At 31.0% G+C, this 26398-nt stretch overlaps 1 protein-coding gene across 1 annotated transcript; it reads right to left on the reverse strand.

Moving 5' to 3' along the window:
• Nucleotides 1–451: 451 nt before the first annotated feature.
• On the reverse strand, nt 452–23416 carry LOC126742476 (piggyBac transposable element-derived protein 3-like). The gene is made up of 4 exons (XM_050449118.1): nt 23348–23416; nt 980–2155; nt 709–913; nt 452–660 (listed from the first exon to the last, which is right to left on the reverse strand). Exons 1-4 carry the CDS (start codon nt 23414–23416, stop codon nt 452–454), a joined length of 1659 nt encoding a protein of 552 aa, XP_050305075.1.
• Nucleotides 23417–26398: the final 2982 nt, after the last annotated feature.

Here is a 26398-nt window from a genome sequence, read left to right on the forward strand (position 1 = left end):
ATTTTTTTAAATGGAATGCTATATTTTTTATTGCATTTATGAAATATAGGCGAAATTCCAAGCAAGTTTTGTATAACACACCTTATCTCAAAACTCAACGGTTTCAGAAATATTAACATTTAACCAACAAGAAAGCAAGTAAATACGTCTATTTACAAATAAAGATAAAATGGGGGATAAAATTTTATAAACTGTGAAAACTCTTATTCACCCCTTGTTGCATGATTTTTTTTGTTTTTGTCGGAAAAAATATATAAGATAAATCAATACTTAAAAAATTATATATTGTGTTTTTATCAAAATTTTTAATAAAAAAGTATATGTACTATATATGAAGCGCTATGCACTAACAATTTTTTAATCCATACTGAATAAGTTTTACAAACTTATTCAGTTAATCAGTATGGAATCGAATGAAACAATTTTTGTCTTTATTTAAGCATAGGGGTATTTAGCATCTATTTCTGTCATTCTCTCTCCATTCTGAAAAATGATCGATTCCGTCTTTTCGAACTTCAGTTTGGGGTATTTCAGTCGTAGGGCCACGTTTCTTCTTTTGCAAATAAGCATTTTCAAGATTGGCGCTAGGTCGTCCACGTTTTCTGGTTAATACAGATTTCCCACTGTTGCATAAGGCATCTGCAATAGCCACCTTAAAATCTGCAAGTGGCATATATATATCATTTTGCCTTCTTCATAAAAGCCAACTATTTACAACGCACATGTCCATAAAATGAAAGAAAATGCGAAGATACCATTTCTTGGATCTAATTTTAATGCAATAGTAACCGAGCATAGAGCCTAATAAGTCTACACCTCCCATGTATTCATTATACTTTAAAATTGTTTGCGGGCACTCCACATTCTTGTAGCATTTCTCGCTTCTAAAAAATCTTTGCTTAGTTCCCGTTGGCTGTGGACCGACGTAGGATGATAAAGTTGAGACAATTTTATTGCCATACCAGCAAACGGTACTTACCTTTACATCGTCTTTAATAGCAGTTTTCTCTTGCCAAGATCCTCGTCCAAGTTTTTTAAACTCTTTTTCTGACAGCATTTTACATCCTTGAACTCGATTCAAGTGCACAGTTCCAAGAGGATGAATACCATTCTTGGTCAAGTAAACCATAAGCGGGACGCTAGTAAACCAATTATCAAAAAAAATCTTATGATTTTCGTGTTTGGGGACTCTTTCAACAAATTTCACCACCACATTACTACTAGTTCCCAAATCAGGAGCATCGGCAGGAACGATGTTGCTCTGAGAACCAGCAAAAATGTCGAAACTGTAACTAAAGCCGGAGATTCCACTCAGCACAAATACTTTAAAGCCCCACTTGTGTGGCTTTTTTGGATTATATTGTTTAATTGTCGATCTGGCCTTAGTGGGAATAATTAGTTCATCGACCGCAATATGTTCTTCAACAGGAATTATATTTAGTCTTTCTTGTAATCTTTCTAGTAAAGGTCTTATCTTGAATAACTTATCATGACCGGGCTTGCCACGAGGTATAAAATTATCATTATTATTAAAATGTATAAATCGTTTGATTTCTTCCCACCTGTTACATGTCATGACCCTAGATATGGCGGGGTGGCCTAAATGTGATGACCAATAGTTCCTAGCTTGAGGCAATTGTATGATGGACATATATAAATACATGCCAATGAATTGTTCTATTTCATTATCTGTAAGGTTTGCGGGACGGTTTATATGTTTTTGTAAGCAATATAAATTTAATTCAGTAGTTATCGTCGATATAATTTCATTAGTCAAGAAGAACTTAAAAAACTCTGATGGTGTCTCTAAATCAGCAACCTCTGGGGGCATATTCAGGTTGCCCGTAAATTCAAGCTCCTTTGGATCTTTCCTGAGATTTCCGGTTCTCCAGGATCCTGGATTTATCTTCTCCGCAATTTCCTGGAGAGTCATATTTTCACTTTTAGCAGATTCCACATCCGTTTCAGGAATGGTTGTCTCGTCATAATCTCCTTCAGGCATAGAGTCATCACTTTCGTAGGCTAATATATTATGATGGTTTATTGGGATATTATTGTCTTCATCATTTGACAAATCGGGAACATCACTCTCATTATCCTCCGGTACATCCCTAACATATTTGCTGTTAATTCCGTAAAATATTTTCGGATCCATCTAAAACCAACAAAACTCTTATTACCACGTATATGTGCATGATATCCTATATATGCATCAAAACAATGTTTCTACCTAATGTCTAAAAAAATTAAAAATATTGCTTGAACACACCTTCAAATGAAAGTGCAACAAATAAACTATAAACGTCTATTTTTTTAATCACGAAACTAACTTTTTACTAAACAAAAATGATACTTTAAAAACACAAACATCGACTACACTGACAAATATGTCATTCTCAACTGGCAAAGCGCGCCAAAAAAGCGTGCTTTGTTGCCGCGATGTCGGAATTGTTTTCACGTGTTTATTCCTCGGTCCCAAATATGCTACATCATGCATTTATTTAATTTTTAGATTCTAGGATCTTAAAAATATATTAATTTTAGTATGTATCATATATGACACAAGATGCAGCAAGGGGTTAATGTATCAAGTATTCAAACTGATCCCCATTTACTTCTTGGCAGAAAGCAAGACGGTTTACAAACTCATGTAAAACACTATCAATTATTTCGGGTGATATACGTCTAATTTCATATTTAATTCTATTTTTCAAATCTTCTACGTTGTTTGGCTTCTCAATATAAACTTTACTTTTTAGGTACCCCCATAGAAAATAGTCGCAGGGATTTAGGTCTGGTGACCTGGCCCGCCACTCTATTGGCCCTTTTCGCCCTATCGATCTTCCTGGGTTCACTGTATCCGAGTAATTACGGACATCTCGAAAGAAATGTGGCGGTGCGCCGTCTTGCTGAAACCACAAATTGTCTGTCACAGGACAGCAGGGTCTTGTTCCTCTGGGTGTAGGGAAGCCAAAGCAGGAATAAGATCTTCTTGAAAAAAATTCAAATAGCGTTATCCTGTTAAGTTATCTTCGAAAAAGTATGGCCCTATTACTTTATTTTTCACGATACCAGCCCAAACATTAATAGATTTACGGTAATGTGTATGAGCCTCAGTTGCCCAGTGTGAATTTGACACTGACCAGTACTGACAATTTTGCCGATTTACGACACCGTTTAAACAAAAAGTTGCTTCATCCGAAAACAAAACTCGTAACACGAACTGACGGTTATTATTGCAAATGTTCATCATTTGCTCGCTAAATTGGTTTCTTCGATCAGGATCGTCCTCATTTAATTGCTGTATTAGTCTAATTTTATAAGGGTGGTATTCATTTGCTTTTGAAATGCGCCTTAATGACGTTTCAGCTATATTATTATCAATTGAAATTTGTGAAGTTGCATTATTTGGATTTCCTTCGACGGAGTACAGAACGTTTAACTTTGATTCTTCAGAAATTTTTGGACGACCTGATCTTGGCAAATCCCTAACATGACTTGCAGTTATGAATTTGTGCTCTATTCTACTAACTGTTGACCAAGAAATAGGATGGTTTAGGTATTTGGCATTAAACAGTTCACTTACTTCTTTTTGCGTGCGCACTCGATCCCCATACCCTAGCATCATCAAAATTTCAATTCGTTGGGTTTCCGTTAAATTAGCCATAATTTATTCTGGTAAAAACTATTATTTTTCGAACTGACAGTGACATTCGAAAATAGAGATTTTTTACAAGTACAACCATGGAAAAAGAAAAAATTGGCAGTGTTTATAACATTATTTTTTTTCTCGATTTTACCTTAATTTGTAAATAGACGTACTTATTTGTTTTCTTGTAATTTAAATGAAAATATTTCGGAAACAGTTGAGTTTTGAGATAAGGTGTGTTATATGAAACTTGCTTGGAATTTTGCCTATATTTCATAAATGCAAAAACAAATATAGCATTCCATAAAAAAAAATGACCGATGACGTCATATCTTTTTTTTTGTTCCACCCTGTATACAAAAATGTATGTGAGATAATCCGCAACTTAAAACAAAAATCGACGGGTCCGAGCGTTTTCATGTCTCTAATTTTTATCAAATTTATGCGGAACTTTAGGCGGTCACTGTATATATTTAAAAGTTCTTATTTTTGCATGACGACTTAAAACTAAATATCAGATTTAACTAAAACATAATCCGCTACAGCCTTCAAAAAAAATAACTTTTATCTAGTTAATAAAAAAACCTATTTTTTTTCTCAACAAAAATTGAAGATACTAAAAAAACTATATTAAAATGAAATAAAACATTTCTAAAAAAAATGGAATAAATGAGGTGGTAATTTAGAAACCACTAGTGGTACACCAGAAAAAAGTTTAGAGTAAAAAAAAGAAGCACAGTCACTAAAAAAATATTATTTTACAGATTTTGATAAACATTTAGTATGTACAATAACATATCTCCGATTGCAAAATCTATATCTTAAATTAAATCTAAATTCATTAAAAATTGTAGCAGCATATGCTTACAGGAAACTTTATTCCTAAAATAAGGTTTCTTTTGTTGTATTATATTTAGTAACACCTTGATTAAAATTCGCGAGATTTTGACTTTTTTTATAGTGCTACTTAAATATTGCTTACAAATTATTTCAAAAATGTATATTTCTCTAACCACTCAAATCAACGAATATAAATTATCCTAAGATCATATCGTGGACCCAGATTTTTATAGTTTGATCATATTGATCAGTGCCTTATTTAGAACTCGATCAGAGGATCCACAATGGAACTGCATTAGTATTTTTAGTAAACATTATTGCGAATCAAAATTACCGATACAAACAATTATTAGAAAATCACAAAAACATATTTTAAATTATTAGTAAAAATAGTTTATTAGGGTGTTATAACTAGTTTATATACAGTTTCTTTAAAAGTAAATAGAGTCTAATACATTTGTTATGTTATTTACATTTTTAGCTCTTAAATCAAAATAAATAATTTAAATTAATTTAGTTATCTAGGTGCTCCTATTATTTCCTAAATGCAATTAAAATTAATTTTAAAAAGATCATATTATGCTCATATAAGAAGAATTATATAAAAGCAATATATTTTATACGTTAGTGATATTGCTTATAAATTTTTATAAAATAAAGGCGTCCACCTGAACCACAATGTTGCATATCAAACGCAAATTAAAAACATATCAAAATTGTGATTGTAAATATCCTTGTATATATTTTTATTTTGTTATTTTAAATAAGTTTTATATTAAATTACTTAAGTGTTTTTTGTGAATGGAACTACCAATATGTGATCGTTAAATTATAGGTAATTGCGTGTATAAAGTAGATAAATAAATGTGTATATGCGTATATTTTTGGTTAAATTTTTAAAAAGAAAAAACAAAATATTTATTAGATAATATTTTTTTTAAAGTTTAATCTAATAAATATTATGTTATTTCTTAATACTTTATATAACTTTCCCAAATACTTGTAACAAAAAGAAATCTATATATAACCCTTACTAAGTAAAAATTACATGTATCTCATTTTATTCTACTTCATCTTGTATGTGTGTCGTTTTCTCTTCATAAAGTCTTTGAAAAATCTTATATATAGTATATAAATTAGTCAGTATATTATAGCTGTTAAATTAGCATTGTAGAAATAATTTTCATCTGTTTTTATATACTTTTGTTAATAGTAAAATAATAAAAAGTGTGTGTTTTACATACAACTTTTAGTTTAAAACACGCACATTTAAATTTATTTAGGAAAAAAAATATTGAAATTAGGTGGTCAGACAGGCATATTAAGGCATACAAAACCGAGAAAGGGTGTTTACCTAAATCTTATTTCTCTAAATTTAATAGTTGCCTACAAAAATTGTTTATTGATTTAATTTATAAAACTTTACACTGTTAAAATATAAAGCACACAATTTCTGAGAGTACTTTTTTCTTGAAAGAAAAATTTAGCAAAAACGTAATTTTAAATGTGCAAGGTTAGTCAGTGTAAGTGCAAATTTTTTAAAGGATATAGCGCAATAATTTTTGTATGGGCGTATTTGACTTTTTACGGTTTATTTTTAACCAAAATCCTTGTAATTTTTAAGTAAATAAATGTTATAAAACGAGTTTCTTTTTTATTTGCGCGGTTTAAAAATATAGAAAAAACTATAGGGGATGTTTTTGCAAGAGAAATAAAGAATTTTTTTTTATTGTTGCACATATAGAATTTTTTTATTCGGTTAAGAGTTAAAGCATCCTTCTGGGGGTAATACAATAGGGGAAATTTCGATTTCTTGTGATAAAAGCCACCAGATTTTCTGAAAAATGTGCAACATACGTACGAGAAAACTATGAATCAATAAATCAATATAAAAAAAAATATTTTACAATGACAAATTTCAAACTTCAAAAATATTTTATTTACCAGATGCTAAACGAATAAGCTTAATTTATTAGTTAAATGATAAAGCTTAATTTTTGTTTATTTACAACTATCTAGTTTTTAAATATTCATTTTATTTTAAATATTTTTCAAAACGTAGTTCGTAGTAGTCCAAGCAATTAACACGTATGATAGGCGATCCATAGTTTTTCGCGTATTTCAAAGGGTTAAAGTACAGTTTTTGATTAATAATTTATATCAAAAGAAGTATTTTAAAATTTTGCATCTTTCAAGCTAAGTATTGACTTATTTTAGAATCACGGTTGCCATAAATCAGTAAAATTCAATTTTTATTTCTCTAATTTGTGTAATAAGTATAACATAAATATAGTGCACGTACGTGATAATTACAGTGCTTACATTAACGGGTGTTCTATTGTAAATAGTATTTGTTTGAATTAACTTATATTTATTTCATATACGGGGTGATTTTAAAATTGTGATTAACTAATGTAATAATGGCTGGAGGAAGTACTACGGATGACGGTGATCCAGGAAGTAATTGTGCTAAATGTAATTTAGTATTTGATGACATTAAGTTGATAATACAATGTACCAGGTGTGCTAAGTATTATCATGGAAAGTTTCTTAATGTTGACATACGCATCTGAGAAAATCGACATGGAAATGTGAATCATGTGATCTCTCTGCATCTAGTGATGGTGCATACAAAACAGAGCGCGCTAGGAAAAGAAGCCGCACAGATGATGTTATTGATTTAGATGATGTAGGAGATATTAGGTTTGTTCTCACAGTAGTAAGAAACAAGTTTTCGACAAATAAACATGCGCAATAGAGTAAAATGCGTTTGCACAGAAACTTCTGATCGGTTTCAAACCAAAAGTTTGATGTTCTTACACAAATTTCTGATTGTCATCTGATAGTCAGACTTGTTTTCGGATTTATTTCAAGCAAAGTGTCAGAGAATTCGTGCAGCCAGTCAACGCTGATCTTTGGAATATGAACATAACCTCTTAAATGTTGTTTGTATTTTATCCTTTTGTATAGTCCTTGCTATTTGTTTTGAAAAATTCTAGGATTAGTCTAAAAATAAACATTAAGGAGATGGGTGATTTTGAATCGTCGGAAGAATCTGATCAGAATTTTGTTGATTCCGACACAGACTTTTAAGGAAGATTTACTTTTACGAGAACTATTTTGATGTAACTGTGTCCCAATTTAGTAGAATATAATAATAGAATATTTAATAGAATATAACTATTACTATTATAGAATTTCTCGACCATTTTAGAGTAAGCCCGGAAGTAGCAAATAATCACACAATCCTAAACTCTATTAATAATATACAGCTATTTTAAGGTTGTAATGTAATTTTTTTTTGTTTATGTTTTATTTATTTTTCCATTTTCCACTGGCATAAAAAAGTGAGGTTATTTCTCTTCTCCACTCAACCCGTATTTGATGTTCGCACAGATGGTTTCAAATCGATCAGAAGTTGTAATATTTTATGCATGCGCATCAAGAATGGTTTGGAAACGGTTTATCGCTAGGTAAAGCAACTAAAAGTGGCGGCGTTATCATTAAGTGTGGCAATGAGAAGGAGCTAACTTCGATTCAGTCGCAGATCCAGAACAACATGGGTGACAACTACAGTGTTGAGGTACCAAAACTTTTAGAGCACAGGATTAAGGTGGTAGGGATTAACGAGTCTGAGTACAACCTATCAGATAATGAAATTTTGGCCAAAATAAAGAGTCAAAATAATGTTCCAGAATCTCCAAACCGAAAAATTCAAATTGTGAGAAAAACTAAAATCGTAAACAAAAAGTTTAATATGATCTTGGAAGTTGATGCTACCACATATGCAGTGTTTATTGAAAAGGAGAAGATGAATATTGGTTGGAACCGTTGTCCTGTCTTCAACGAATAGGGTATCCGAAGGTGTTTTAAGTGCTGTCGGTATAGTCATTTACTGAAAGAGTGTAAAGAAAATAAAGTGTGTGCAAAGTGTAGTGGATCCCATGATATTAAAGAATGTAATGTAAGTAGCGCTAAGTGTATCAATTGTGTAGTATCTAATGAAAAGTATAGTCTTAGGCTAAACGTCAATCACGTTTCTTGGGATGTAACTAGTTGTGATTCCTATAAGCGAATTGAAGAGTTACAAAGGAATAAATATATTAAGTAGTAATTAGACCTAAATATTGCACTTAACACCAACATTGTTTATTTTAATTGCCAAGGTTATCTAAACAACAAAGATAACATTATTTTACTAGTAAATTACTGGAGGCCTAAGATCTTGCTTTTGAGTGAGACTCACGTAACCCCGGTTATTGAACCCTGTGAGTTGATTATTGATGGGTACAATTTGGAGCAATGCACTAGTAACAACAGTAGAACAGGTGGGGTCTTGGCCCTTATTAGAAACGATATTAGATATAAGGTGGGGTCTGTATTGTCTATTGATGATTATGTCTGGTTATTGTCTTTTGAGCTATCTATGGGTGGAGGTAAATATTTGTGCTCTGTTTGGTACCATTCGCCTCAGAAACAAGATGCCAAATTTATAGAGTTTTTTGGGGGATATTTAGAGCAAGTTAGTGGATTTAATGGCACCAACATTATCCTTGGAGATTTTAATTTTGATTTATTAAAAAACAGTTTTTATAGTAACAAATTATTAAGTATCATTTATACAAATGGGTTTAGTCAAATAATTAAGACTGCAACTAGAATAGTCCAAAGAAGTCAGACTCTGATCGATTATTTAATTTTAAATGACAAATCTCTTTCGCATAAAGTCCATCAAACTCCTAAAATTAGTGACCATTCTATTATATCAATTTCTATGGATCAATCGAAGGAACAGCCAATGGATATAGTAAGTTATGTGCCCAAGGATTAAAATTATGCAAAAACAGAAATATGCCGATAAAAAATGGATAACTCAAGATATAAGGGAGCAAATGCAGGAAAGGGATCGATTATATAAAAGGGCTGCTATAGAAAATAACGACAACATTTGGAATGAATATAAAGCTATAAGAAATAACATAGTAAGCAAGATAAGAGTAGAAAAGGATAGATTTTTTGCGAATAACATAGATCTAAATAAAAATAATCAAAAAGAACTCTGGAAAAATCTGAAGACGCTTTTGCCAGGAAAACACCAAAACATGCCTAATGAAATAAAGTTCGAAAATGAAATCATTACACAGGAGGATGATATTGCACATAGATTTAATAATTATTTCGTGAATAGTATTGATCTTATTCTTGCAGATATTCCACCAGCAGCAAATGGTCAAACATATTTCATTGAACCACCTTCAGTCCAGAAAACCTTGACACAATTTAATAAAGTTTCGATGACTTAAATGAAGGAAATACTTAAAAATCTAAAAAACGTTGGTGGTGGGGAGAGTGGCATCTCTAAGCAGATTCTTTGCGATGTTGCTTATGTTGTGGGTGATCGTCTTTTGGATATTATCAATACATCCTTAAGTACTGGGGTTTTTCCGCAAGCCTGGAAGCTTTCTACTGTTGTTTCTGTTCCAAAAGTGCAAAACACTAAATTGTGTAATGAATTTCGGCCAATTAACACCGTACCTATTTATGAGAAGCTCCTTGAAGTATGTGTTAAGGAACAGCTACTCGAACATTGTAATATAAATAAAATAGTTGTGCCTAACCAATCGGGGTTTCGTGAGAATCATTCATGTGAGTCTGTCATTATTAATATAGTTGATAATTTTCTCAGGGCCCTTGACTCTGATAATATAGTACTTGCTGTGTTTTTGGATTTTAAGAGAGCGTTTGAAACCGTGAGTAGAGAAATGTTAATTAGGAAATTAGAATGGTTAGGCCTTAAACATAATGTATTGAAGTGGTTTCAATCTTATCTAAGTGGTAGAGTTCAGCGAGTCATGTACAAAAATAGTTAATCTAAAAGTGTTAATGTAAAGCATGGTGTGCCGCAGGGAACGGTCTTGGACCCCTTGCTATTTTTATTGTATGTAAACGATATGGTGGAGGTAGTGCGGGGGTGTAATGCGGACGATATAATGTTATATGTGGTGGGTAAAGACATTCATCAACTGCAACAGGTCATGAACGTTGAACTCAATAACTTATTCATCTGGCTCTGTAGAAATAAACTAAGTTTAAATGCAAGTAAATCCAAGTTTTGTATATTTGGCAAGAGATCTAGATTAAGTTCTATAGACATGGGCAATGTACAGATTTCTGTGAATGGGGAAAGTATTTTGTATGACAAAGAAATTAAATATTTGGAAACAATTTTCGATGCCAATCTGAATTTCCATGCTCATGCAGATTATGTAATGAGAAAATTTTCAAAAAAAGTTGGATTTATCACAAGAAATGGAAAAAATTTGTCAATGTACATCAAATTAAAACTTTACAACGCCATTGCTCTTCCTCATTTACTGTTCTGTTCAACATTATTGTTTAACTTGCCACAGTATAGAATTGACCAACTGGAAAGAATTCAAAATAGGGCTATAAGACTGATTCTAAAATGTAATCGTTACACGCCTGTTGTCTCTATGTTGAGTGTCCTAGATATGTTGTTTGTACATCAAAGAATTTTGTATAACGTTTATTTGTTTATTTTTAAGTTAAAACATCAGATGCTCCCCGATTATATTTGTAATAAATTAAGAGTTTTTGGAGATATACATAACTATAATACGAGAAATCGTATAGACTATTCGACAGATGTAACACAACCCAAATGCATAATTCAGTTCTATACAAAGGTTTAATACTATTTAACAACTTGCCTGCTAACATCAAAAATTGTATTACTTTGAATCAATTCAGAGGGCTCTTGAGAAAATTTATTATGAATAAGTAAAATTGTGTTTGTTGTTTTATTATGTTATTTTAATTATGTAGTTTATTAAGTTTTACTATAGTATGCATTGTTTTCGCTTCAATCATCATCTTGATTGTTGGTTTATCTGTACTGACTGGGTATTTTTGGGCTAACCGGGATACTGGTTACAGCTTCTTGGAACTACCGAAGCATTTCTAAGTGTTACACGGGGGTGCCAATGTGTCTAGTCAGCAAGGTCAACCAAATTCCAAATGTGTGTCATCGGCTGATTGCAACCGAACCGACTCGATCAACCTGAGTCGACATTATTTTTATTATTATAAGGCAAACAACAATTAACTGTGCTTTTGATAAGTGGGGCAAGGAAATAATGTTTAGGTTGAGTCTAGTTTTAATTTATGGTCTACCTCTGACAGGATATTTCTGAAACCGGGATGCTGTTTCTGGATTCCATCCATGGACAAACCGGAGTGTCCTGATACAGTTATAACCAACTTACACTTTTAGTTTATTTTTCATTTATGTTTTTATTGAATGTAGCTTCTTGCTAAATAAAGATATTATTTATTTATATATTTTATTTCACATTTACTTTTTAAATACGATATAGTAATTCTTTCAATTCGCTTGAAGCAGTCTCTTAATTCGGCCAGTATTTAAGTTGATTTAGTTACAATGATGAATCTTCCAAATTCGTGATATATATATAGATAATTAAATAAACTCTTTGTTTCATGAAAATATACAATCAATCAATCATCAATATGCTTTATTGTCAAAAAATTACAAAATTTTGTAGACAAAGCTAATATAAAAAACCATATAAAAACAAAACAAAATAAAACAAAACACACAAAATAAAAATAAATATACAAACAAAATGAATACATGCAAAACTGTACAGAAACAATGTACCTGGTCAATATACATCATGATGTACAGAATGTCAATAAAAATAAACACAATAGTCAATAAGAGTAGATTAATTAAATACAGAATAAAAGTGCAATTTATTTACTAAAAAAAATAATTTATTCTCTATTTTAAGATATAAAAAGAGCCAGTGTGTATGTAATACCCAAAAAGTTATCTTAGAAAAAAATCCTCCATTGCGTACAAGGCTTTTCCCAGAAAGTACGCCTTCAAAGCATTATAAAATCGAGGAAAAGAAGTAATTGATTTAATTTCCAAAGGCAAGTGATTATGCATCTTTTTGGCTCTAAATAGAATAGAGCTTTTTACTAACTCGGACCAAGGGGTTTGCAGAGAAAGATCATGCACTGCGTTGCGAAGTGAATAATTGTGAGACGGCCTACTTGGCATTTCTGACTTATGTTTGCGTACTAAGCAGATAGATTCCAATATGAATAAAGAGGGAAGAGTAAGTATCTTGTATTTTTTAAAGATTTCTTGACAGTGAGCTCTTCTATTAAGTCCAAGAAGATACCGAACTGCTCTCTTTTGGAGTTTAGAGATGCGCTCAAATTGAGTCACACCGCATGTGCCCCAGAATGGAAGGGCGTAACGTAGATGTGACTCAAAAAGGGCATAATAAACTGTTCTTGATGTTTGAAAACTTAATTCCTTGGACACTGATCTTAAGGCAAAACATGCTGAACTTAATTTGTTATATAAGGCATCAATATGCAAGTCCCATTTTACGGAGTAGCCAAACTGGTGTTGGTAAGTACAAAGGGTTGAATAGTAGTTTTATATGATATGACTTTAGTTTTTGAGACATTTAGGCACAGAAGATTAGAATCGCACCACGATTTAATGGTAATTAAGTCATTAGAAATAGTAGCATGTAGTGCCCTAGCATCCGGATAGCTCCATGTAAAGCTAGTATCGTCAGCAAAAAGACAGATTTTGCCACTGATGTTAAGACTGACCATGTCATTTATAAAGATCAGAAACAAAATAGGGCCCAGGACTGAACCTTGAGATACCCCACATTCTATTGGTTTGCAAGAAGAGTTCGTCGTATCAACCTTTATAAGTTGATTTATGTGACTGAGATACGATTTAATCCACTCAAGGGGCGTTCCTCTGAACCCATAGTGATTCAATTAAGATGTTATGGTTTACACAATCAAAAGCCTTGGAGAAATCACAAAAAATTGTTTTAAACACTATTAAAGAGAGAAAACATAGCATCATTTGTGCACTTGTTACTCAAGAATCCAAATTGGTGAGGAGTAAGAATTTTATATTTAAACAGAAACGATAAGAGCCTTTTTTTAACCAATCATTCAATGATCTTTGATAAAGTGGGAAGGAGTGCGATTGGGCGATAGTTTGAAGCTTGTTGTTTATCTCCTCCCTTATGCAAAGGAATAATTATTGCAGTCTTAAGGCAGGTAGGAAAGACTCCATTTTGGAATGACTTGTTAATTAAGTTTGTTAGATGGATTAAGGTGCAATTTGGCAGATTGGAAAACATTTTGAGAGTGAGCCGATCTGTACCAGATGATGATTGGTTTTTTATTTCATTTATTGTAGTTTGAAGCTCTGTTGATACAATGGGGGAAAAAAAGAAGCTGTGTAAATTATCATTTGGGAGATATCAACGAGGATCGTGAGAAGGTGTTATGGTAGCCATTAGATTTTTAGCTACATTAACAAAGTAGTGATTAAGGTCCTCAGGTGAAGTATGGATTGTGCTAGATGAAGAAGTCTCATTTCTTAATTCATTTACAATGAACCATGTTTCTTTGGCAACATTACTAGATCATCCTTTTATTATAATTAATATCTTTTGCAACTTTTATAGTCTTATGGTACATTTTTCTATAAAGCTTGACATAGTTATGAAAAAAACGTCTGTAAATTTTTTTTTTAAGTGTGATAATGAGCGCATGTTTTTTGCAGAAACACGTAAGCCTTTAGTGGTCCATGGCTTATGATGTTTAATTTTGATAGATCTAAGAGGAAACGACTTATCTGCAATACTTGATAAAGACTTTATAAAACTAGAAAATTCACTATCTCTATCGTCAGAAAGAAAATCCCAATCAGCCGTTTGGCATAAGTTCTTGAAATGTAAGAAATTATTTTTGCCAAAAACACGGCCTAATTTACGTAACGTGTTTTTGCCTTTAGAATTTATGGATAATTTAGTTAATGCAGCTTCATGATCAGAAAATCTGGAATTAACAACCGTACATTCTACGAGTTCAGGAGCAAAAGAGGACACGACATAGTCTATAATACTAGAACTATTTCTAGTTATTCTGGTAGGAAAGTTAATATGTATTACTATACCCATTGAGACGAAAATAGAGTGAAGAGATTCTTGAGCAGCACACACACTAGAAAAATCATTATTCAATCAAATCAAATATCAATATGCAACATAACAGTTCCTTAAAAGTAGACACACAATTAGTTTGAGAAGTTGTGCGTGTGTCTATATAATAACATACATCCAACACATATTTCTGGAGGATTCAAAAATATTAGATACTTAAAGAGCGGTACATTGATAATTGAAAGCCATAATAAAGAACAATGAGAAAAACTGAAAAATGCGTTAAAAGATAAAAACCAAATTGAAATTAAAGAAACTCAAAATTTAGACCCAATGTTTATGCTAACTGGATTGAGAAAGGGATTAACAGAAAACGAATTGCTGGAAGACATAATGAAACTTGATGAAGATATTGAAACAAAGTTTAGTAAATTAGTAACCAAGGATATAAAAGTTATTACAAGATGGCCATGTAGGAATCCAAGTAGGGAGAACTGGATCTAAGCACCACCTGATATTACTGAATGATTTCTTAAAGGACAGATATTTGTCGACTTGGTAGTAGTATATGTACAGGAACATATTAGTTTGGCTCTGTGTTTCAACTGCTCTGGATTTGGACATGTGGGTAAATATTGTAAGGAGAAGACGTGCTGCCAGAAATGTGAAGGAGAACACCAAACAAAAGACTATTCAAGTAAAGTTTTAAATTGTCCCAACTGTTTAAGACTTAAATTAAAATCTGAAAATAGTCAACATTCCGTCACAGACTTTCAATGTCCAGTTTACCAACGAAGACTTACACAGTACCAAAGTAACATCAACTACTCTTCAACCCAGTCAGTTTTTCCATCAACAATAAAAAAACGCACGTCTGAATCAAATTGTTCAATCAAAATGTTCAATCCCTAGGAAATGCTGTTGACCTCCTAAATGCTACATTGATGTTACACGAGGAATGTGAAATTTTGTGCTTTAGCCAACATTGGTCCGAAGACTAGATAAAACGGATAGCGATATATAATTTTAATTTTGTGTCTATGTTTTGCAGGGAAGAGGGAAGACATGAAGGAACAGCAATATTTTGCAAAAAAAAATAAGTGTAAGCCTAGAATTAAAATTAACAATTTATCAATCAATGAAACATTTGAATGTGCTGCAGTAGAATGTATATTTTCAAAAAACAAATTAATTATCATTTGTATATATAGGCCACCATCTAGCAATTTTAATGTCTTTATGAAACAACTTGAAAGTTTGCTCGTGAAAATATTTAATGAAAATAAACAAATTTATATTCTAGGAGATTTTAATATTGAGTTAAATGATAACGAAAATGGAAGGAATTTATTATCATTGTTAAAGTCATTCAATTTAGTTGAAACCATAAACAAAAATACCAGAACAACAAAAACATGTGCAAGTTATATAGACAAAATATTCAGTAATGCAGAATATATTGAAACCATGGTATTTGAAAATGTTGTGTCGGATCATACAGCTTTGAAATAGATTGTTTAAATAAAAACCCTTTACAATATAAACGTATCTTTTCACAAAACAACAAGGCTGATTTTTTAAGTAGTTTAAAGGAGTAGGATTGGGCACAGGTATACTGTTGTAATGTGCAAGATGTAAATATTTAATGGTACACATTTATGAATAATTTTAAGCACCTGTGGGCAATAATCTTTACGTTATTAGACATATTAAAAATTGAAAAAAATAAAGAATGACAATATTCGGCACGAATATCTAGTAGTGCATCGAATTTTGAGGCTGCTAATTTCAAAGGATCAAATTTTGTCCTTGGTTGACCAAATTTCTTCTAACTCAAAAACTATTTGTATCTTAAGAATTTATTTAAAAAGAATTGATAGTATTTAAAATCTATTTACTAAAACTCTATTTGGAGACCTAAAGCATTGGTCCAAGGTAAGGGCCATAAGCTTATGATTTTGGATTAAGCTTAAGCAATATTTAAATACTGCTACACCTTTGCTGGTATATTTTCTAAATAATTTAAAAAATAATGGACGTGAGAATTATGGAATGGAATAAAGAACATGGAATAAAGAACGGCTTAAAATAAAGTAGAAGCACATTTGTTATAGAATTTCGGGATACCAGATATTTTACGTTTATATCTTTATATTATCTATTAATAAAATTTAAGAACGAGTCCATATGGTGCACTATTCTAATCTTACTAGACGATTCCCTTACGAGAATGCTTGCGACTTTTCTTAGATCTGACCTTAATAACGTTGAATCTCATAATCAATTGACCAAATTTTAATATGCAGGGCATTTTTTTAATATTGCAACAAAATGTAGGGCCGTATTCCTTGGACGAAATCAAGCAAAAAAGTTTCTATGAACATATGTCCTAAACGTCTTAGGTTTTTGCACTACAAGATGGTAAAGTTAAAAGAATAAACTAATTTTTTTGATAAATTTGATAGCCCCGTAGATATTTTTTCTGAAAAGTGGTACGCAGTTTCTAAGCATCCATAGCATTTTTCCTATACATAATTTAAATTTTTATATTCGCCATTGGCGTTCATGCAAGCTTTGAATTAAATATTTTTTTTAAAGGAACACCACTAATTTTTTTTTTTGTTTATAACCCTGTAGTGTAAAATCTAAGATGCTTATGACATGTTTATAGGAACTTTTTTGTTTAATTTCATCCAAGGAACACATTAAATTTTGTCGCAATATTAAAAAAACACACTGTATAAAGAAACCTATTTAGTGCAGAGTCAGACTGACTGAAATAAGTTTTAGTAGTAAAAAATTTTAGTAGTCCCATATATTACTCTAAATGACAAATGTAGAAGTTCTGACCCAAGATTTATCTATATTCTTCGACGCGTTACCACTACTGTAAGGTACTAGAGCATCTCATATTTTAGCACACGTATAAGTACAAAAATTATCATTATTTGGCCTACGTTCGTATAGAGTGCGCAATGGCGCATTGGCGTTCATGCAAGCTTTGAATTAAATTTTTTTTTTAAAGGAACACCACTAATTTTTTTTTTGTTTATAACCCTGTAGTGTAAAATCTAAGATGCTTATGACATATGTTTATAGGCACTTTTTTGTTTAATTTCATCCAAGGAACACATTAAATTTTGTCGCAATATTAAAAAAACACACTGTATAAAGAAACCTATTTAGTGCAGAGTCAGACTGACTGAAATAAGTTTTAGTAGTAAAAAATTTTAGTAGTCCCATATATTACTCTAAATGACAAATGTAGAAGTTCTGACCCAAGATTTATCTATATTCTTCGACGCGTTACCACTACTGTAAGGTACTAGAGCATCTCATATTTTAGCACACGTATAAGTACAAAAATTATCATTATTTGGCCTACGTTCGCATAGAGTGCGCAATTATGTTTAATTTTTTTTATGGGATTTACTATTTTATTAGTTCAATATTTTAAATTTTGATTGCATTAAGATATACGGTTAATTAATAATATTACAGTAAGTTATGCTGACTAAATTTAAATAAAAATAATATTTAATATCTATGCCGTTTCCTACTTCTCCCTACCCAAAACTGTCCATGCAACTTGTCTTATACTAGTTTTTCGAAATAACGAAAATCGATTCGGGTTTTTACCTAACTTTTCGCCTATCTGGGTTAGAGCCACTTGGAGTAGCCCTAAGTGTTAAAATAATTATTGTTTTGCTGCATTTTAAATGTGACTGAATTCGTGTGTCGTGTGTGTGACTGAATCAAGAAAAAGGGCATTAAATAAAATACAAAAATGATTATTTTTAATACACATAAGTATTTATTATTATATATTTTTTAGTAGACAAGAGATTTAAGCCTCAAAACTGTATACAAAAATGCAAAAGGCGCTTGACAGAAAATAAATTATTATTAACATAAGGTGCTTCGGCTCTATACTACAAAAAATAAAGAAATGCGTGTTATAAACTACAGTTTAAGTAAAAAACATGTATGACAAATAAATTAAACCTATATATGGACGAAAATTTACAGAACATTTAAAATTGATTTTAAAAAATACATATAAATATTGTCAACTTAATATTCCAGTAAAATTATATTGACAACTCAATTAAAAAAAAAATACAATAATACCTTAAAAACTAATAAATTCATATGGGGAGCATCAATCCATTAAAAAAGAAAAAAAAATACAATAAATAGGAACTAATTTTATAATTTTTGCCTATTTTTTTTTAATTTATAACCTACGCATAGCACAAGTTCATCCCTGCAATATCAACAATTTAAAAGTTATAAATAAGCCTAGTTTTTAATGTCCTAACACATACTGGAGGTGTTCCATCATTATAATCAACCCCCATAATTTCATTATATTTTTTATTTAGGAACAACTCTACTCCTTAATTATGACATCAAGTAAAGTAAATAAAAATTTTATTAATATAACGCAGAGATCGCCAAAGTGTATTATTTATATAAATGATAATATTAAACACCTAACCTAAAAATTAATCATACTAAAACGTATATACAAACCAATTGTTAATTAAACAATTCATGAAATGCAATGATAATTATAATAATGTAAAAATTCAAATGCATTATTTATTGTCTTTGGTAATAATAATTTTGAGATTGGATAGAAATAGAATTATTATTAAAATTAATAATAATTAAAGAAATGCAAGGTTTTATTAATGTTTATAAAAAATTGTTCTTCACAGGTTAGTCAACGGAGTTTTAAAAATTGTTTAATTTGCAAGGTAGAGGTAAGGGAGAAGCAAGGGCAAAAAAAATTGTATTCAAGAGAAAATGACAAAAACACTATTATTTATCGTACCAGAAGAAACTTAAGCAATTTACTATTGTTTGAGTGTTTTAAAACGAATAAAAAAATTATATATGTTTTTACTGATTTTGAAATTTAAAATAATTAATTTAAATAATTGTTTTCTTGCAAACTGTTGTTATTTTTGTAATAAAGCTTCCTAAGAAATTTAATTAAAAAAATCGACTAAATGCATATTATTCATCATATACAGTTTGGAAGGTCATATCGTAACGAATTAAAAATATCTTCATAGCTATTAAATCTATATGTATATACAGAGAATCTGCTTATTAATGTTATGTGGAAATACCACAGCCTCTTTATGCAAAAATATAATGAATTGATTTAACTTACTTTTATCCAAAATTTGTTATTAATTGAGATACAGGGTGCTAAAACTTAAAAGTTATTTTTACTTTTTTCTGATAACTTCTAATTTTTTTGATTTTTTTTAGTGGAACAGATCGAAAATTTGCATTTAGAAGTGAGAGAAAATGTTCGAATTCAGAAACTTTAGGTAAAAAAAAATCTTATCTTTTTTACGTTAAAAATTTAAAACGACATTGACATCGCTTAGCTCACTGTTTTGGAGTTATTTGAGTTTCAAATGGTCCTTTGCACTAAATTATTGATTACATTTTAAAGAACAACTTTTACGTGATATATATACTCTAAGATAAATAATATTGCACACTCTTTAAAAATATAAAAATTAAATTTATATTTTTTTTGTTAATTAAATCTATTTTTGCCAAGTATTGAAACTGGTTTTAATTTAAATAAATTATTCTCCTTCCATTGCCTATTCTGTTTCAGACCTTTGCTAACATAACCAGGCTATTTTGACTTTCCTGCAGCTCTGAACATTTCGGTAAATGTTAGTCCAAACCATTGTCATCAGTTATGTATTCATAAGTGTTAACTTCCTTCCAGTCCTCCTGCTATCAACTCTTCCTTGAAGTATTAATGGTAGCAGGCAGTACTTAGTATGTCTCATGATATGTCAGAAGTATTTAGGCTTGATCAAGATTATTTATTTGCCTTTGTCTATTCTTTGCATACCTTCCACGTTAGTGATGTGGCCAGTCCAGGATTTCCAAAGAATGCGCCGATAAATCCACAGCTCAAAGAATTCTAATTTATTTAAGTTGGCTTCTGTTGTGGTTAATGACTAAATCTAGTTTATAAAACAAAACTGAAAAGCTATAACAAATGATCAGTTTTATATTTAGTTCCATTGAGATTTTGCTTGTGAACCGTTTTTTTAATTTGTTGAGCGCACTTGGTGCTTTTTTAATTCGTGTTTTTATTTCTGTTGTCTGATTCCATTTTATGTTGCCAAGGTATTTGTATGTCTCTCCTTACTCTATGTTTTGGTTGTTTATTATCAATTGCATCGGAAGTTGTGATTTGCTGATGAGCATGCATTTAGTTTGGTTGTATTAAGTTCCAAACCATATTCTTGACTTGCTATATACGAGCCCTGTCTCAGTGAAGTTGGCTCCACCACCAAAACATAATATTTCTGCATTTATTTAAGGGCTAATTAAAATTTGTTTCAAATATAATATTTTTGTCATCTTTAAATGTTTATGACAAGAGAACAAAACTCACGCAGCTATTTTTCAAGCGTTTTTATTTCGAAAGTATTTTCTTTGGATAATGACTTATGTCTTGCACAATACGCGATGAAAACAGCTTAAGTTGAATGGTGCGTTTATGCGCTTTGATAAAATAAATGATAATATTTTACATTGCTAAGAAGCCGATTTTGACATTTAAAATAACTTTGTTATTAACAACACCAGTGCATGGTGTTGTTTCCAAATGCTTCCCAAATCGCTGACAGTATTAACAAATCCAGGTGTACAACTCGAAATAATATTAAATTGAAAAAATCAACGAGATCTACTACTCAAAAACCCAGAATTGAAAGCCGACCACGATATTGCAACACCAACTTAAGAGCCTTAAAATGGATTATCAAGTAAAATGGGCATGAAAATTAAAATGAATTAAAAATATTTTGTTATTAATTAGACAACCACAAAAGAGTTTTCAAGAGCAAATTGTCACTGAGCTGCCCAAAAATTGGGATGTAAAACTTACAAGGTAGGCTTAAATTTTTTTTTATTATTCGTTTTTAATTCATTTTTTTAGGAAAAAGAGAAACTCTTACTAACAAAGATTCAGCAGAAAATAGACTAGCGTGGGATAAAGAACAGAAATTACGGTCTTCGAACCAATGGAACTCCATTATTTGGTGATGAAGCCAGGTCTGAAGTATGCGTGAGTGATAATAGGAATCGCCCTATAAAAACTAAAGAAGAAGTGTTTCAGAATGAGTATCTTAAAAAAAGTTAAGTTTCCGGTTTTTGTTATGAAGGGCCATGTCAGCAAGTGAAGTAAGAAACTTACACTTTGTCGAAGGTATAATGAATGCTGAGAAGTACATTAATGAACTTCAAAATAACTTAATACCCCAAATGTTAGAAAATATTATTTCAGCTTTAAAATGGACGTCAAGTAGTCCATACCTATCGCCGATTGAAACTTTGTGGCATCTCATGCCGAAACAGCTTAGATCGAATCCCGCAAGAACCGTTCCAGAATTACGAATCTCCAAGAAATTTGGAACAGTTTTACACCAGATGGCTGCCAAACATTAGTTGACATTAGTTGACCCTATGTCACTAAGACGTATAAAAGCAGTAATCAGTCGAAAAGTCGATGTAACGCCGTGCTGATTTGCTGCTATTTGGTTTCGTTGATTTTTATTATTAATTATACCTTAATCGGCAGTTTTTTAAATTTTGTTAAGATATTTTTTCTCTGTCTCACAAATAATGTCGTATTTTAGGCAAATATTAAATAAAAATATCGAATATTATCAGAAGTACATTTTAGTTTTTAATACATTTCGGCTAATATGACAAATTTCATAAACAAACGTAGTTTTAATAGTTGGGCCAACTTCACCGAGACAGAGCTCGTACATAGTTTGCATTAATTAGTCTTTGAAGCTAGTTGCAGTTACTTGTAATCTAATGTTAACGGCTTCCTCTTTGTTTAATTTGATACCCTCTGAAACTTCTCTCAATGCTTCTCTACCGATTTGCTCAGAATATCCATTGAACAGAAGCGGAAAGAGAACTCATTCTTATCGTCACCCTTTTTAATATTTTTAAGTATTTCCATAAGTTTATTATATTTGACATTATTAAACGGCTTCAAAATGTCGATAAAGTACAAGTGGATGTCCTTGTGCATGTCTCTGACTCTTTGAATTAAAACTCTGGATTAAAACTTGCAGACTGAAGATCGCTTTTCTGGTGACCAATGTTCTTCGAAATCCAAATTGTGCCTGTGATATATTTGCTTTGCATGTATTATATACTCTCTTGTATATGATTTTGGGTTAAATTTTTGGTAATATGCTTTCGTCTAGTGTTGACTACAAAGAATGATTTTGTCTCTCTCTTGTTGTGAAATTTGGGCCTCTTAGAAAATCGAGAAAGTAGTAATTTTTTTACATAAGAGTTTTATGATCTGCTTCTGTATGTTATTGGATCCTAGATTTTTAGCAATGAAAAGGTTTTTCCGCTTCAGACCTTAGTATTTCGGGCCTAGTCAGCTCGTCATCTGTCACCTCTGCATTCATCATTTAAAAGTCGTTTTACTTCATCTTTCCATGTTTTCTTATTTCCTCTTTCCACGTTAATCTTTTAATGATCTTTAAGTTATCTGATATAAAGTTTCCTTCTGCATCAGTCCTGGATAGGGATTGTTGGTTTTCCTTTTAGTTGTTAACTCTTCTTCTGTCACATATTTTACCGCATTTTTTAGCCAGCGTTACTTCGCTTCTTATATCTTTGTTTTTATCTTGCTGATTGTGTCTTGGTACTCTGTACTCATTTAATTTTTAAAATTTTTTGTCATCCATTTCTTATTTTTTACAAGATCCTATAACAGAAGTTTATTGTTAATTACTTCAAGGGCTTCTTTTTCTTCCGCCCATTCAGCAACTGTTGAATATTCAGCATTAAAGACGTGCACCATGTTGTTCCCTAGGGCTCGGTCTTGGACCACTTTCTAATATTCCTAATATCAAAGACCAAAGACAGTTTATGAATAACTGAGACTTTATAGTCTTTATAAATAACACAACAAATATCACAATGTATAGTCTCTCTGACTCCACTTGGCTAATATGTTGGAGAGAACCCAAAATAATAAATTAGTCCTTAGCAAAGAAACTAAGCCTCAATATTTTCAAGAATCAATATATGAAGTTTAGTTTTAGATATGAAGAACTATCACTAAAATAGGACTCACAGGTTAAATTTATTGGGGTCTTTTTGGACCCTGGCCTTTCGTCTTCGTCTTTGTCTATTGTGGATTTAATCAAGTTTTCAATGTTTCTTCTTATTGGAAGGATTCTTGTAGCTGTTGCTTAATGTTAGGATAGTTATGATGTCGATCTGATTTCCTATATTTGTTTTTTTTGAATATGCTGGCGACTTCCAGGTGTAAGGTCTGCGGAAGGGGGAAGAGGAAGAGAGGGGGCAGTTTAAAAATATAATTACTGATAAATCGTTTTTGTTCCTGATAGAAGCGTCTGAGATCCTCTCATTTCTAGTTCCCAATACTTATCAGCCCACAAGGTTTGAGTTTATATATGACGACCTTTGCAGTGAAGTGACCTATTATAGTATAATTAAATTTTTTCTATTTTTGAATATGAGAAAGTTAGAAATCAAGACCCACATATAATGTTTCGAGATTACAATAACTTAAATTACAACAACGTTATCACGGATGGATTAGCCTTTCGTATTTATTATTTAAGAAATATAGACGATAAAATCAATTTTTTCAATATTCCTATTAAAACTTAATTAAGAAAAAATAAGCCATTCTGCCCATGGATCATCAACAATATTAAACTTTAATTAAAATTAAGAAACCGTGCGCATAAAAAATTTTAGAAATCAAAATCAAATCTAGATCTGCAATATGCTCAATAATTAAGAAAATATACAAAACATGCAATAATTCATGAAAAAAATCGATTTTTCAATCAAATAATTAACAAAAAAGACAAAGAATTTTGGACCGTTGCTGAAAAACTTAAATTAACGAAAAAAAATATATGCTGACCTCCCAATTGATTTATGTAGTCCCGTTGACATTCAAAACTACTTTCAGAGTGTTGGCAGTTTACTAGATACAACCAACCAAGGCATCACCGAATATTATAAAAATAATAATTTTAACAACGAATAGCTAGTGTTTCAATTAATGGATAAAAATAAATTATTGAAGAATATTTCAACTATTAAAACCAGCGCAAAAGGAATAGACCAGTTGTCGATTAAAGATATAAAATTATGTCTGCTGTTTTGCTTAAATCCCTTGGTCAATATTATTAAAAAATGCATTTTACAACAATAATATCCATCAATATGGAAAAAGGTAATCATAAAGCCTATAGCTAAGATAGTAGAGCCAAAGGAAATTTCAGATTTAAGACCAATAATATCTAAAGTCATTGATAAACATATTTATAATCAGATATTTAGTTTTGCCGAATTTTTTAATGTAATTCCGGTTTGCCAATCTGAATTTAGAAAAAATTTTAGCACTTCGACGGCTTTAGTAAACATATTAAACGACATAAGAATTAACGAGGAACAAAATCGTCCTACTTGTATGGCATTACTGGACTTCAGTAGAGCCTTCGATACGATAAATCACGAATTATTATTAGCAAAATTACAATTTTTTGGTGTGTCACTTGAGGGTATAAATTTTTTAAAGGATTATCTACATAATCGACGGAGTCTCTAAAAACAAGTCTCCACATTTATGGCCTGTAATCGAGGATTACACCAGGGGTCGATACTCTCATCCCTGCTTTTTTCAATATACGTGTCAGGAAACAATGAAGTACTCGAGATTACTGATGACTCTCAAATATATATACCTGCGAGCTGCAAAAATTTAAATACAGTGCAACAAAAACTGAATTTAGACTTATTAAACCTAAATGCTTGAGCAGAGAATAATAAGAACATAACCTTAAGTTGAATGCCACTAAATAAAAAATTCTGATAATGTCGGCAAATAATTTATTAAGGAAAAATATAAAAAATACCATTTCTATTGAAATAAATGATACACAAATCCCAATAGTAGCAGAAGCAAAAAACTTAGGTATAATTTTCGACCAATCCATGGGTTTTGAATCCCAAGTTAAAAACAAAATTAAAGCTTCATATCTAAGATTAAGGCAGTTTCATAAAATAAAAATATTTTTCACCCCAAAACGGAAATATCTTCTTTGCGAAAGTCTGGTTTTCTCTTTGTTCGATTATGGGGACGCAATTTATAGAGATTCCTTAACTGTAAGTACCAAAAAGGCTATTCAAAGAGTTCAAAATTCCTGCATACGATTGGCATATAACATTCTATATAGACATCACATAACACCGTATTTTAACGCTAATCAAATTCTTAATATGAATAATGGAAGATTCATGCAACTCGAAATAACGATTTTATTGTACCTATCCACCGATCAGCAGCTTTTAGGCGTTCTTTTAAATTGTTGCTTTTCAGATATGGAACAGTCTCTCTCAAGAACTAAAGGAATTACCTCTCCAAAGCTTTTAAACAAGTCAAATTAAAAATACTTTTGGGTTAAAATAATAATTGAAATTGTTTTTTTTGTATGTACTTGCAAAAAAAATTTAAAAAAAACAGTTTTACATGTTTCCGACTAGTTTCGCCAGTTCATCTGCATTTCTCTGCATGCCGGTCCTCCTTCTCGCTTTCTAGCATCAGCGCTGCCTCCCTATCTAAGCTGGTATCCCCATTCCCCATTGAGGGTATATAACTTCATGACTGTGCGTGTCTTTTTTTTATTAATATTTTTCTTAGTGGTTTTTCTTGATTTTTTTTGTGTTTTTACATTCCGATTTAAATATAGGTTCTTTTAATTTTGGCTCATATATATTTAAAATGTATTGGAACTGGAAT

The sequence above is a fragment of the Anthonomus grandis genome, chromosome 11 (genome assembly GCF_022605725.1).
Source record: "Anthonomus grandis grandis chromosome 11, icAntGran1.3, whole genome shotgun sequence".
NCBI classification, from domain to species: Eukaryota; Metazoa; Arthropoda; class Insecta; order Coleoptera; family Curculionidae; genus Anthonomus; species Anthonomus grandis.

What these genes read in the sequence shown, in the direction of transcription:
- LOC126742476 (XM_050449118.1), bottom strand. Translation starts at nt 23,416, where the DNA reads ATGGTGCACGTCTTTAATGCTGAATATTCAACAGTTGCTGAATGGGCG. An exon ending in AAGAAAAAGAAGCCCTTGAA is followed by an intron (nt 2,156 to 23,347) that starts GTAATTAACAAT and finishes TGTTGGTTTTAG; the next exon opens with ATGGATCCGAAAATATTTTA. An exon ending in GGACATGTGCGTTGTAAATA is followed by an intron (nt 661 to 708) that starts GTTGGCTTTTAT and finishes TGCCACTTGCAG; the next exon opens with ATTTTAAGGTGGCTATTGCA.